This window comes from Pezoporus occidentalis, unplaced genomic scaffold (assembly GCF_034315485.1).
Source record: "Pezoporus occidentalis ecotype Australia unplaced genomic scaffold, CSIRO_AGI_Poc_V1 ctg12, whole genome shotgun sequence".
Taxonomy (NCBI): domain Eukaryota; kingdom Metazoa; phylum Chordata; class Aves; order Psittaciformes; family Psittacidae; genus Pezoporus; species Pezoporus occidentalis.
In genome coordinates this window covers 1,151,877-1,166,835 of record NW_026912994.1, presented here as the reverse complement: position 1 = coordinate 1,166,835, position 14,959 = coordinate 1,151,877, and the positions used below count along the sequence as shown (strand labels likewise).

At 41.7% G+C, this 14,959-nt stretch overlaps 1 protein-coding gene across 4 annotated transcripts in view; it reads left to right on the top strand.

Annotated features, from left to right (window-relative positions):
- Positions 1–14,959, top strand: part of THSD7B (thrombospondin type 1 domain containing 7B) — a 288,594-nt gene that overhangs the window by 181,218 nt on the left and 92,417 nt on the right. For all 4 annotated transcript variants that reach the window (XM_062605536.1, XM_062605506.1, XM_062605527.1 and 1 more), the window contains one exon: positions 1,822–2,085. In XM_062605536.1, the coding sequence (XP_062461520.1) occupies positions 1,822–2,085 (264 nt within the window). The remainder of the gene's footprint in view (positions 1–1,821; positions 2,086–14,959) is intronic.

The window sequence follows — 14,959 nt, the reverse complement described above, 5'->3', positions numbered from 1 at the left end:
GCTTCATGCAATAATGGCAAACATGGCCAAGTCCCAAATTCCCATGTTTACCAATACAATGCAGAACACACAGCTGTAGGTATACACTAAGTTTGTGGCTTCTGTCAGCTCATCAAACATAACATGCTGGAAATGTCACTGCAGACCTCCCAATCTATTAAAAGCCTTTAAAAAAACTTTCCTTGAAATATGTGGAGTTGTACGTCTTATTATATATTAATCAAATTTTATTATGAATATAATACATAAGATTATATATCAATATGTATAAATATAAATATGTATATATATATGCACAGAGAGAAATATCAAGATGCCAGCACTTCTTTGTGTTTGTTATCCCTTTGTGCTAGAACTTCACATTCCCCTGAACTCTGAAAATACAGTTTTTAAAGAACTGGGGCTTGAAGGACAGTCGTACTCATAGAATCGTATCATAGAATTCTAGAATGGTTTGGATTGCAAGGGACCTTAAAGATCATCTAGTTCCAACTCCCCTGACATGGGCAGGGACACCTTCTACTTCCTATCCCTACCTGCTCTTGTAAAAAGTCCCTCTCTAGCTTTCTTATAGGCCCCTTTAGGTGGTGGAAGAGGTCTGCAATCCTTGCCCTTATCTTTGGAAGTATATGTTTGTATGCAAACAGTTATTGATGGCAGCCAGCTTGTGCTTCTATTATATTGTGAAAAAACTCTTGGTTCCAGTCTAGAAAGAGGGTTTGGGGGTTATATAACTTGCCTTTTGTTCTTAGTATCTTTTTTTTTTGTGGGGAATGCCAAAGAGAAAACATTTCTTTAGGGATCAAAGCATTATAAACCTTTTTCAGAAGTATTTTTAGAGCATCCAAGATCCCTAGTGAACATTTTGAGTACGGTATACAGATGTGGTCTGTTAGTGAAGATGAATTTCCCCCTTCTATGCAGATGACAAATGCAAAGATGTTTCTGAGCTCAGCAGCATAAAGATTGCTTCATATCATGTTGGTTAACCCATGCCATGAAAAGCATTGATTTTATCATTAGAGGCTGTATACAGACATTTGTCCCCTTGAGTGAGTATAGGGATGCAGGGAGCATGAATTCTTTTATTTACATTATCTCTTCTTGTACTGGGGACCTCTTCACATGTCTAGAAGTCTTGCAGGAGCAGTCATGGAGAGTACAGTTGCAGAGAGCTGTACCGCAGGTTTATTTGAATGCTGCTGCTTCCTGAAGCTTCTGAAAGAGCCTTCTTTTAAAACCTGCTGAAGGAATAGACCAAAGAAAATTTAAACCCAAATATAACCATTGAAATGCTATCCAGCCCTAATAATTTCCTGAGGATTATCTTTTGCGCTTTCTTCAAAACACGGTTTGTGTGCAGAATGCATCTTCAACTAATTTGTAATGTAGCCTCAAAGAAGTTGCGGCTAATGTAGAGTTCTCCAGAAGCTGTCCTGGTAACCATTGATTGTGAGCAAATAGAAACAAAACAATATATTTATTTTCATCAGATAAATAAAGAAAAATGTTGCTATATAAAATTAAAAAGTATTATCTGGGCAGACCATTCCTAGAGTAAGGCATTGCATTTTTATCCTTGCTCTACTCATCAAAACAGTATTTCCAAGTTCTCTGGCTGCCCCTCAAGATAAATACGTTGTCTTCACACACCATAGCACCGTCAGAAGATAGTAGATACTTCAGAAATGTTCCTGGATGTTAACATTCAGATTGTCTTGGTTCTAATGTGTTGAATTCATGCAAGTATAAGTAATATGATGTGGTGTTATCAAAAGTAGCAGATGTTAAGTAATGAACAAATTTCTATGGTTGGAACAGGGCGAAGCAGAAAGCGAGACAAATGCCAGAATACAGAAGTTTACCCTCAAGTTGAAACAGAGCTGTGCCCTTGCGAGGTGTTTACCTCCCAGCCCCATGGAAATTGGTCTGACTGCATTATCGGAGGAGGTACCTCTGAGCCACAGTTTCGAACACAATCCTACAAAGACTCAAAGGAGTGTGGCAAGGGTGTACGGCTGCGAGCTATTGCCTGTTATGATAAGACTGGCAGACTCGTGGAACCATCTCACTGTAGCAGTTCAGGTAAGGAGATCTAAAAAAGTGTACAACGCATGTAAATAGTCATGATGCTGATCTTGGTTATCCACTCAATGGTTCATTTTAGAGCCACCCTGTGGTGAAATAGCTTTCGCAAAGTTGCTGTAAGTGTTGAACATTGTTCTAATATCTTTTTATTGCTTTTAATACTGAATTTTTTCTCAGTATAAGGATGTGCTGGCATTTCTACAATGGAAATGAAGTAGAGGAGAGCTACAATTGGCTACACTATCACAATACCGGAGGCATTTCTTTTCTTTGTCTGAAAATCCAGTAAAGGTATAGGCTTAGAAGCTATATTTGTTTGAAGATATCACCTATTTGTTCAGAAATTTTTATACCTTTTCACTAAATTTGCAGGTTTGCATGGTTTTTTTTTTTCAATGAAGGAATCAGGAATTTTCTTGAGATAATATTTAATTACAATACCCTTACGGCGTCACCTGCTGTCGCTCATGCCAAGTACATGACTTCAGCAGCCAGTGGTCTTCTCCTTGCAATTTTGTGCCAGTCTCAAGCTTAAGTTGATTCACAGTGTATATTTCAATGTCACTGCTTGCTGGGTGTCTGGGCTGTGGTTCTGTCCACTTATATTTCACATATAATAAAATGAAGTATATACAAGATATAATCAAGTAGCCTATATCAGGCAGAAAGAGGGCAGACTTAGAAGTAGAGCAAGCAGGAAATGTCATTCCATCTAGATATTTTCTCCCAGCTTCCATGGTCTGTCCCAGAAAAGATCCTTGTGTCTAAACTGAGGAGACTTAAATCTGATGGATGGACCACTCAGTGGATAAAGACTTGGCTGGATGGCTGCACTCAAGAGTTGCCCAAGCAGAGACTGATAACAAGTGATGTACCCCAGGGGTCGGTGTTGGGACCAACCCTGTTCAACGGCTTTGTCAGTGACATGGACAGTGGGATTGATGTGCCCTCAGCAGGTTTGCCGATGACACCAAGCTGTGTGGTTCAGTTAATCTGCTGAAGGGAGGAGATAGGATGCAGAGGGACCTTGACATGCTTGCAGGTGGGCCAGTGCCAGCCTCATGAAGTTCAACCAAGACAAGTGCAAGGTTCTACACCTGGATAGGGGCAAGCCCAGGCACAGCTAAAGGTTGGGCAGAGAAGAGATTCAGAGCAGCCCTGTGGAGAAGGACTTGGGGGTGTTGGTCGACGGGAAACTTCACATGAGCTGGCTTCAGTGTGCACTTGCAGCCCAGAAAGCCAACCGTATCCTGGGCTGCATCAAAAGGAGCGTGACCAGCAGGTCAAAGCAGGTGATCCTGCCCCTCTACTCTGCTCTCATGAGACCTCACTTGGAGTATTGTGTACAGTTCTGGTGTCCTCAACGTAAGAAAGACATAGAACTGTTGGAAATCCAGAAGGGGACCACAGGGACAGTAAGGAGGCTGGAGCACCTCCTGTATGAGGACAGGCTGAGAGAATTGGAGCTGTTCAGTCTGGAGAAAAGAAGAGCGTGTGGATATCTCATAGCAGCCTTCCAGTATCTGAAGGGGGCCTACAAGGTCACCAGCGAGGAACTCTTTATCAGGGACTGTAGCAATAGGACAAGGGGCAATGGGTTTAAACTTAAACAGGGAAGTTCAGGTTAGATACAAGGAGGAAGTTCTTTACTGTGAGGGTGGTGAGGTACTGGAATGATTTGCCCAAGGAAGCTGTGAATTTTCCATCCCTGGCAGTATTCAAGTACAGGCCAGTTTGGACAGAGCCTTGGGTGACATGGGCTGGAGTGAGGCATCCCTGCCTATGGCAGGGGGATTGGAACCAGGTGAACTTAAGGTCTTTTCCAGTCCTAACTATTCTATGATTCTGTGAATCACAGTTTGTTGCTATCATTACACTAAATCAATTTACACAAAAAAGCCCTTCTCTTAAGGGCTAATTCTGTACCTATCCTGCTCCCAAACCACTTACTTACACTGTCTGACTTACAGTCAAAAAGCTTAGGATACCAAACAATGTGATGTAGTAGGTTGGAAGACTGCTATATGATGGGAGAGGGATAAATGATGTCTCAGGAGGAGATTAAGTAATACAGTCAGGACTATTAATGCTCCCAAATATATAAGGGAGAAGAGAAAGAAGTGGAGCTGCTCTGTGGAGGGTCTTCAGGATGAGGCTCAGCAGCCTGAGCTGCATGTAATAAAAGGAAAAAAACCCACCAAAATGAAGTGATTCAGTCCTAGAGTGAATTCCTCTCACAGCTGTTATGGCTGTTCCAGCTGGCTGCACGTCTTCATAAAGCAGCTTTCCATGGTTTGTGTTTCAACAATGTGCTTTTGTACCAATTGATTATGCCTCTGTGGCCCATGAAGGAGGAATGCACTACCTTTCCCCCACAACATTACCTTTTCTTCTGCAAAAAGGGAGCTGTTGGGTTTTGAAAGGCAGGTTTGCCTGTGCTGTGACTTGCTCTTTCAAAAAACTCAGGGGTTTTATCACTATTAAAAAGAGTAGGTTGTGCATGGGGTTTTTCTGAATAACCTTGAAGCCTGTTTTCTGTCAGTGATATTTATGTGGCATTTTTAATGGTCTTGCTTCTCTTAGGGAGGTAGCAGGGAGTGGTAGCTCAAGGGAATTATCTCTGGCTTTCTTGTCTTCAGCTTTTTTATCTGAGCAGAAATGATTGCAGCTCAGCCCTGGCCCAGGATCCATGTCAGAGGCCAGAGGGGTGGTCAGTACTGTACAGCAGAGCCCTGTCATATGCCTGTCTTCAGAGTGTTCTGAAGACCTTTAGATTTGGAAGTGGGATGTGAAGGAGGGGTGAGATGTTTTCCTTCTGGATGCCCCACAAGGAGTCCTCCTAAGGGTGGACTAATAATTTCCAGCCAAACCCCTGTTTAATACCCAGTATGTTTAATTTCCTAATTGCTACCCATGTTAAAAACCTTCCTTTCCCTGCAAGGCAAATGGGAAAGAAGCATTGCCTTGGTCTCCAGAGGACATAGATATTTTGGTGACTTTGGGTGTAAACTGTGCAAAAGTGGACAGAAAGTTCCATGGACTCCACTACTATCACTTTGGAGCTGCTTTCCATCCAGAGCAGTTTAGTGAGGATAAGCCTGATATTTACGATCTTTAGAGCTGGGAGCTTTCAAAATATACCTCTGAACACATTATTGAATTAGTGATAGAAACAAATCATTATCCAATTAATAATCAGCAGAATGTTATTCAACCATAAAAGGGAAGAGCAAATTGCAGAAGCATGCAGAATTCCTAAGCCCTGAGAAATTGTTCATAACAGTTGTTTTTTTTTTAAGTAGCTCAGTTTGTCTTGTTCACAATTAGCATCAGGTGACCTTTTAACATTTGCCAACTGACCATATTATGGCTGAGTCATTGACCTACGTATTGAATGCCAATCACTGTGATATCTAGGCACTGTTCTTGCTTTATACGATGTGGGGGTAAGTATATTCCTCTTTTAATGCATAGAATTATAGAATGGGTTTGGGTTGGAAGGAACCTTAAAGATCATCCAGTTCCAATCCCCCTGCCATAGGCAAGGATACCTTCCACTAGACCAGGTTGCTCAAAGCCCCATCCAACCTGGCCTTGAACCCTGCTAGGGATGGGTCAGCCACATCTGGGCACCTTGTTCCAGTGCCTCACCACCCGCATAGTGAAGAACTTCTTCCTAATACGTAATCTAAATCTACCCTCTTTCAGTTTAAAGCCATTCCCCCTTGTCCTGTCATTGTTTCTTTCAGGTCTTCTGACATCTCTTTGTTTCCTGCTCTTTTACTTTTGCATTTCCTTCCTTCCTCTTGAACCAGGAAGAAATGAGAAGTTGTAAGACTTAGACCTTAGTTCTTTGCTACATCCTTTTAAAGAACTTTTACAAAATTCAGAAAGAAAGACGTAAGGATGTAAACTTTGTCTTAGAAGTAGATTTAAGTTTGTTCAAGACTTGATAATGCCATGAACCCAAGGTGTAGGACAACAAAAATAGAATAGAATACATCAGTTTATGGCTTTTCTAGAGAGCAAACTCTGGCTCTTGCCTTCTTGCTGCAATGATTTTTATTTTACGTGACAGAAACCTGGCTATTGAACTTACCAATTCAGTAGGGTTTAGTTCACTTATGTCAATGTGACTTATTATGTGAATGTATCGTAGTTACCGAGAGAGCGTACTGTGAGTTTGAGTCTAATGTGTAGAAATTAATCACGAGGTCTGAGGCTCTGATTTTACACTGAGGTTTTTGAGCAATTCTTCATTTGCAGCTTAAGGGAGGAGACACCCAAACCAAAAAAAGTCTGTTCATCTGTTTGTTACAGTCTAGACTACAACTCTCCTAAGCCTATTATCTACAAATATATTAACCCTTAGAGCATGCCTTTTCAACAGGAAATGGATTTTCTCCCTATTGGCATAGTTACTGCATACAGAGTATCCCAAGGTCCAAAATCAGTGAAAACAAAAGCATTCTATGTGCCATAATGGAAATGCACTAGTAGCTTGCCTGCTGTCTACAGTTTCTTCTGTGAGGACGCAAGACGTGGGTTGGAGGGACCTCTGTCCTGACCCAGCACAACTGAGCACAGTTTGTGGGAATACTTTGGGTCAACTGTTGTGGGTACACACATCAAACCTCAGTAATTTAACTATCCTCACTGAAGTTTAGTCATGCGGGTTAGCTCACAATCATTAGATATGACAAGGTTAGCTCACGATCATTAGATACAACAAAGTTAGCTCATGATTATTAGATATGACACACTTAAACATGCAAAACCCAGAACTGTCTGAATTTTATTTCTTTCTATACCAAACCTTTTCTCTGATGTTCAGAAAAAAAACACAGTATAGTTTTTTTGTTCCATTTATTTATTTATTTTTTTATGACTGGATTTTGTGATTAGTCCACGGCTTCATTTTAGTCATAAGCCATTGTTTTCCTTGATCACCCATCCAATAAGCTCAACAAATGAGTGGCCTGCAGTTTTCAAATTGAGCTTTTTTTTTTTTTTTTCCTGGATTTGGTTCACTCGTCTTTTAATTTGTAATTTATGCAATCATGGATAGGGCTAACTATCTCTAACTACATTGCAAAAACGTAATTGATAGTTTGCCTCAGTATGCGTTCCCATCAGAAGACTGGCTTGTACTGCCTTCAGCTTACTGCTAGTTCAGGTCTCCATTTGCTGGCTGGTATTTGGAGCATCCTTGTTGGACATGAAATTGTCCTCTTCACTGCAGTTCCTTTACTTCTCAATCTGTCATCCAAGTTCCTCGTATCCCTTTTGTTTTGAATTATTTCATGTAGCTCCTTTGCTTCTCTTTCTTGTGTGCTGTGCCAACAGGGTTTTTTTAATCTTAGAGGAACACAGGGTGCCTCATCTGTTCCAAATCAAACAGTGGAGATTTCTGTTCTTTTGCACAGAGGTTCTGATTTTGATCTAAGCCACAATTTATGGAAAGCAGGAATTTCTGAAGAGCATTTATATTTTTCAGGTTCCACTGTGCTTGCAACAACAGGAACCTGGACACAACAGACAAACTGATATTGGCTTTAAGTCACAGCGGTTAGCTTCAATCTACAGTCACCTTGAAAAGCTTTCATTATCTCTAAATTTATAAAGGGCACGGTAGGGATGCTCATACACTTCCTTATTCTCAACAGTGCCGTGTTTTATTGTACATGGTTTAGTTGTGGGTGGACAAACCAAAGAGGACAAGGGTTGCACAGGGGGTTCCCCAGCACCTTCTGATGCAGGGGTGTCACTTGGCTCCTCCCAGTCAGGTCGATGAAACTGCTACTGGGAAGCTGCTGGCAAAGTCATCTTTAATCCCAGACAGGTGGGATTAAGATATGCACCAGGAGGAATTAAAAATTTGGGTGATTTGAAAACTCATAGTTTTTGTGGTTGCAGGAGGGATGTTCTTGCTCTGGGGCACATCAGGGAGCATGTGCCAGCAGTCACAGTGCTGCTTCTGTCATTGATCAGCCATGTCCCCAGTGTTGAGAGATTTAGGACAGTATGCAAAGGTCATGGATCGGCAGTTTCAACTCCCACAGCTGAAAGCCAGGTAGTATCAAGTCTCATGAAGTTTGATTTTCTGAAAGGTCAGCTGAGAGTAGCGCTGTATTTCCACCCAGGGCATTCCTCTGGGGTTTACGCTCCCTTACATGAAAATCCTGGCCACCAGCTTGACAGACATTGCATGACCTACCTGTGAGTTAATACAAGGACTGACCTACCTGTGAGTTAATACAAGGACCTTCTCTAAAACCCTACAGTGTGTGAATCCCTGCACTGTCATTTTAGGAGAAAATGAGCTATTTTCAGGTAACCTTTAAGCAGTAGCTTATAATAATCGTTCTGCAAAATTGTAGTTTTGTAGCTCAAAAAACCATAAGCAGAGTTGAATAGGTGTGTCAGGCAAACCTGACAAGGGGAAAAAAAATGGTCCGTGGTGGCCTTTCTCCAAAACATCCCCTGCACTCGCACACACCCTCAGCCTGGGAGCTGGGTGGAGAGTTCTAAGTCTAAGACCTTATTGTTAGTTGGACTAGGTTTGCAGCTTATTGCAACTAATTCCGCTGATGCTTGTAATGCATTTGTATCTACCTAATCTACAAGGAGTAGTGAACCGATCAGAAGAAGGCATCGAGGAGATAGATAGAGAGGAATTAAACCAGTTTTCGCCAGCTATCTGGTTTGAGCTGTTGCCGTGCATGAGCAATGGCGCACAGTTCAAAAATTCAGACTGAGGAAGACATCGAACCTTCATCAGAAAGACCCCCACATGAGACTACTGGGGGGTAGTGCGAAATGCAAAGAAGGTGCTCCCTTAATTTGAATAAAGCGCTTCCTACCCTCCGTTGATGCATATGTAAAACCAGCCACTCCCTCTGATGTAGGTTGGCCCCCTTCATCAGAGGGAGTCTGTATTTTGACAACATAAGAAGCCCAAACCTCATGCGGTACAGGGAGGCAGACCCTCATACCACCCAAGTCAATGTTGCCTCCACGGGGATGCCCTCTACAGTGGAGCCTGCCGCCTCATACCGTGATGATGTCTCTTGGAGCTGGTTTCCTAATCACCATCACATGATCTCTGGGATTAGTAAGATAAACACTCGATAACAAGATCCATCACTGTTTCTTTAACCCTTTCCTGGCTTTCTCTCCCTAGCTCTTACTCCCACCTCCACCCCCCCCCCCTTTCCCTCTAATAATAAACTATGTTTTTTTTATCCATTGTGTCTCACCTCTCTCTCTCAACCTGAAAACCCTGAACTCTGGAACATAATTGATGATATGAGGATGGGATTCCAGGTCTGGGAGACTGTGAGAGATATTTGGGTATAACAAGCATTAGTGGAGCCGTGTAGCAAGTTTCACACTGGGTTCCACGTCTCATGTATTTGTGTGTCAGCATATTTGGGTATACGAGAAACAGCAAGGCTGGGTGACGGGGTCTACAGCCCCTGGGTTCCACGTCTTGCATCTTTGTGTGTAGTGGGGCCATGTAGTGGAGTGCACAGCTACTGGATTGCGCCACACTTAAGTTGTTTAGTTGTTAGCTGTGAGTAACCACGTTCAAAAAGAAGCCGCCCTCCAGCCTGCAGAAATGGGAAGGGCCAGTGGAACTGATAACCTCTGGGAGGGGGTATGTTTGTGTCCTCCTGCCTACAAGTCTGTGATGGCTGCCTGCAAAGTTTGTTAAGCCATACCATAAGCTGGACTGACAAGTTAAAGAGCCTGATGCCTCAGCTGCAGGAGCTGACCTTGAAGTCCCTGAGCGGAATGTGACAGAGGAACAGAAAAAGGAGCGATTTGGAAAACATCGCTTGGGGGCAACTGAAAAGTAACGACTTGAATACGTGTGCTTGCAATGTAGCAATTATTAGAGGCTGGGATTTTGTGCATAAACCAACTGTATTTACTAGCCAGTTGCTAATTAGAAACTACATTTTGTATCATATGGATTTGTCACTGGTAAAAGAGATATTAGAGCATGCAAATTTACAGCAGCTGATAGAACTTGCTAAGGCAGAAGCTAGAAAGATTTTAATATGATGGTAGTGTTATAAAGCAGGTAATAGAACCAATTAAGAGGGTGGGAGAACCCCACTGGTGGGAAATTCTTTCATTGTCTGGTCCCCACTGCCACCAGCATCTTCAGCACTCTGTTGCACCCTGTAGTAGTTGTACTGCTAAATAAATCTGTATGTGCTTTGCCATAGTAATGACTTGTTACTGGGTGAAGCAGGTTAAACTCTGCATTGACAACAAGGTGCAAGGATTGAGGTTGGCCAAATGCCTCCTACCATAGTCAAGGGCAAGACTGGGTTGGCCTCTGTGTTTGCCACCAAGAACCTTTAGCTCCACTGCTGGCTGCAACCCAGCAGGCGTTGAGCGGTGGGGACACATGCCATGCCAGACCTTGATGTGAGGGATGCGCTCCTCTGTTATAAGAGCATTAATCTGTTTCCTTATAGAGAGTATATTATACAAAACTGTAGTACAGTTGGTAAAACTTTTGTGTGTTCCAACTGCAGACCACGGGGTGGCATGCATCAATGCCAGTAGACAATGGGCTGTGGTGAAACGCACAAAAATTAGAACAGTACTGTTTCATGGGTTGTGGGAACATAACCAGGAAAACAGGGGAGTTAACACCGCTGTTAGCAAAAGGCAATCTTATACCAGTTGCAAGACACATGAGATAATGGTCTGTGGTGACTCCTCCCCGAAAATCCCCTGAAAGCTTTACAGTCCACTTTGAAAATCCCCAAACAGAGACCCTTTTGTACTAACTGTGCAGTTGTAGCAAATAACCATAATGGGCCGTTCCTTTCAATGTAGGCTGGCCCCCTACGTCAGAATGAGTGTGCCCATTCTCAAGCATAAAAGCCCGAGCCTCATGCAATGCAGGGAGACAGACCCTCATACCACCCAGATCAACGTTGCCTCCACATGGACACCTGCTAATGTTGAGCCTGCCACCTTGCACTGCGATCATCGGAGGTCTCTCAGAGCTGATTTCCTGATCGTCATCACGTGGTCTTTAGGGTTGGTAAGATAAACACTTACCGAAAATACCCATCACTGTTTCTTTTACCCTTTGCCATCTCTTCCTCACTATCTTTTCCTACAGTAATGAGCTAGTTGTTTTTTTTATCCATTGTGTCTTACCCCTCTCTCAACCTGGAGTCCTTGAACAATAGGTTAAAGAAATAGGAGCCAAGTCTATCCCGGACTGATAGCAAACTTAACTTTCCTACAAGGTAACGATTTTGAAAAAAAAAAAAAAAAGTTGGAAAGCTATGTTAAATATATTCCTGTTTATTTTTGAAATTATATCTTGTTTTGACAATTCCTGTGGTATACAATTTTCTATATCTTGTAAATTTTATTTTGAAGAATGAAATTGTTGCAGAAATCCATGATTTTGTTTTGGAAATCTTCAGAAATAGAAACTTTTCTATATAGTTTTCATATGTGTTTTTCAGAATATTCCTAAGTATTTAATTTCATTCTTAGTCTAACTGAAATTTTAGATTGAAATTTATTTTTTTAACACAAGCCATTAATTCTAGAATCCAACTAGTTTTAGTTTTAAGGGGGTTCTGTGCTTTAACGAACAGCATCCTACAAACATCTTATGAATGAGGCCTCATTTCTGGAAGCCTTATTCTTGGCAGCTTGATCTCTTTTACAAAGAATATGGGCAACTCTGCCTAGGCTGTCCTCTTCCCAGCTCCAGACCCCACAGGTGACAGCCTCAGGATGCTTCCTCCTCCTCTCTGAAAGTTTGGGAGTAGTAGGTGGTCTTGGCACCATCAGTTAATGACAATATGTAAACCCTGTGCTCAGACTACCCTAAACCTATTGGCATTTGGGTTTAATTAGATACTACAGTACTCCTGTTTCTCCCTGTGGTTTCTCCTATGTGCTTCTGCAGTATATCTGTCATGGTTTAAACCCAGCTGGCAGCTAAGCCCCACACAGCAGCTCATCTGTTCCCCCCCAGTGGGATGGGAGAAGGAATCAGGAAACTGAGAAAACTCATGGATTGAAATAAAGACAGTTTAATAAGTAAAGCAAAAGTCATGCACACACACCAGGAATTCAGCAAACCAAGCAATTCAAAGCAAACCAAGGAATTCATTCACCACTTCCGATAGACAGGCAGGTGTTCAGCCATCTTCAGTTAAGCAGGGCTCCATCATATGTAACTGTTACATGGGAAGACAAAATGCCATCACTATGAACATTTCCCCTTCTTCCCCCAGGTTCACATGCTGAGCATGATACCATATGGTCTGCAATATCCCTTTAGTCATTTGGGGTCAGCTGTCCTGGCTGTGTCCCTTCCAGGTTACTGTGCACCGCCAGGTTACTCACTGGTGGGGTGGGGTGAGGAGCAGAAAAGTCCTTGACTCTGTGTAAGCACTGCTCAGCAATAACAAAAACATCCCTGTGTCATCAGCAGTGGTTTTAGCACAAATCCATAACATAGCCCCATGCTAGTAGCTACTGTAAAGAAAATTAACTCTACTCCAGCTAAAGCCATTCTATCTCTCCGTGGCCTTTTTATTACAGAAATAACTTATGAGGACAAAGGTTTTTAAAGACTACTTGAGAAAAAAAAAAAAAAATCAGCTAAATTTCACCTTTTTTTCTGCCTGTCCCATCGCCCTCCATGGGAATTAAGGCTGAATTTGGATCACAGGTGGCTGAAAGGTGTTGCCAGGTGCAGACGGGGCTGTTCTACCCCATGTCCTTTATTTCAGGACTCTTCAAAGCCACTGTCACCTTTGACTGTTTTTCTGGTATCTCAAAGCTAAATAGCTTCTAAATTTAGCCCCAAAATCCTGGCTGGGTTCTCCTCTGGACCTTTTTTTGACATTTCTACACATCTCCTTGGGTGTGCAGTGACACTCTTAATTACAGCTGTGGTTGCCAAGGAAGCTGTAAGCACAGAAACAGAGCCTGTAAAGAACCTGTCCTCCGTTTCTTGTTTGACTAAGGACTTTTACATATGTATAACAGTGTTCAAAGAACACTTTTTTATTCCCTGTGTTTTCATTTCCTGTCTTCTAAAATCTATTTGCCATATGAAAAGTTGGCCACGGTTCTTCCTTCTGGATGTTAAAAAGACTTATCAAATGAAATTGGATCACAAGACAACTGTTCAGACATTGCTATTCTCTGTGTTTCTGGCAATAGAATCAAAGGTAAGCAGCCTTCAAAAACATTATTTCTGAGTGGGTCAAACTGGCTATCAGAGCAGTTTATTTAAAGCAAGTTAGGACTTCCCCTGAGGCATTAGTACGTAGAAATGCTCATACTTCCAGATCATTATCTTCTTAGAGAAAGCAAGCATCTTATGAGGAAATATTTAAACAATTAGCTATTTGAGCAGCATCCTCTGTAGTGCTGTATTTAGCCACAATGATGTCTGTTGTTACTCCTTGGCTCTAAATACAAATCTTTATATCATGTCTTTTTGCCCAAATTTCTTTTCTGTTTTTTGCTGCATTCCATAAAGTGACCTTTTTGAAGAGGCGGCAGTACCAGACTATGCAAAGGAATGATTTTTTAACTAACCTCAAACAGGCTTTCTTGTGTTTGATGATCACTGACAGCCTGCAGTTGAGGATTACTGCTATTCACCCTTGCTCATGTTGGTATCTTTTGTTTCTATTATTAGGTTCACTCAGTTTTCATCTATTTTTGACAGGTTGATTAAAGCTCTTCTATGGGAGTAGGGAATGTTTTTAGTGTAGAAATAGTAACTTGGTGTAGAAATAGTCTATTGGAGGTTTAGGAGAGTTTTGATAGCAAGTTAATGCAATGGACGATCTACTGCCCTGGTTTCTGAGAGTATCTCTTTGAAATGTGGCTTGTCTCTTTATCCTTAAGAATGCATTTGTCACAAATACAGCATGCTATGAAACAAGGCTCTGATAAAATGTTACAATACAAAGATAGATTTAGAATAATTATTTTTCTCTTCCTATGTGTCATTCCATTGGAAGTATGAAAAAATACCGGTTTAGCCTAAGTCTTTTCATGAGTTATGTACTCCAGTGTTGAGACCTCTTACACTTTCCCTGCTCATGGAGAACTTCATGATGCCTTTGAGATGTGTAGCTGTACTGGGAAGTGGCATGTACTCGTTCACGGGATTCCTCTCATGTCTTACATGGGTGTTTTTGCAGTGTTTTTAGCCCAGTTGCCTTTAATATAGCTCTGATGAACAGGAATTTCAGGCAAATAAACAGATGACAAATCATTTGCAAGTGGAAAGTCACAATTTACATCTTTACCTGATATATTCTGAATACCTTCAGAAGCAACACCATGTGTTTCTGCTTGTATTTAATGAGATTCCTCCAAAAACAAGAGTTCCGGGTTTTGCACATAGGCAAGTGTCTAAATAAAATGAGCTGACTGCCTGAGAAGCAATGTGTTTGCTGGAGTGCTGCATATGGCAATAAAGTTAGCATGACAGGGGGAGGTGCCTTATGTAGTCTGCTTGATTAAAGAGTTTGGGAGAGTAACTAAGAAACACAGCAACAGCTGAATTTAGAAGATTTGAGGAAATGAGCCTGAATTAGGAAATCTGGATAAAATTAAACTTCAGCTTGGGCTGCTCTCAGGATTATCATGATGATATTGATAAGTAACTGAGAATTTGTCCTACCTTAGTCTATTCCTGGGTCTAAGGCATAATTTGAAATCTCTCCATCCTCCAAGGTTTGCAAATGGGGATAGTGTAAGTTAAGTTACTGAGAGCCTGGTTTGCAAAACTTCTAGTATTCCTCAGTACGGACAGAGATTCCCTATGGGAAATATTGGAACTCATTTG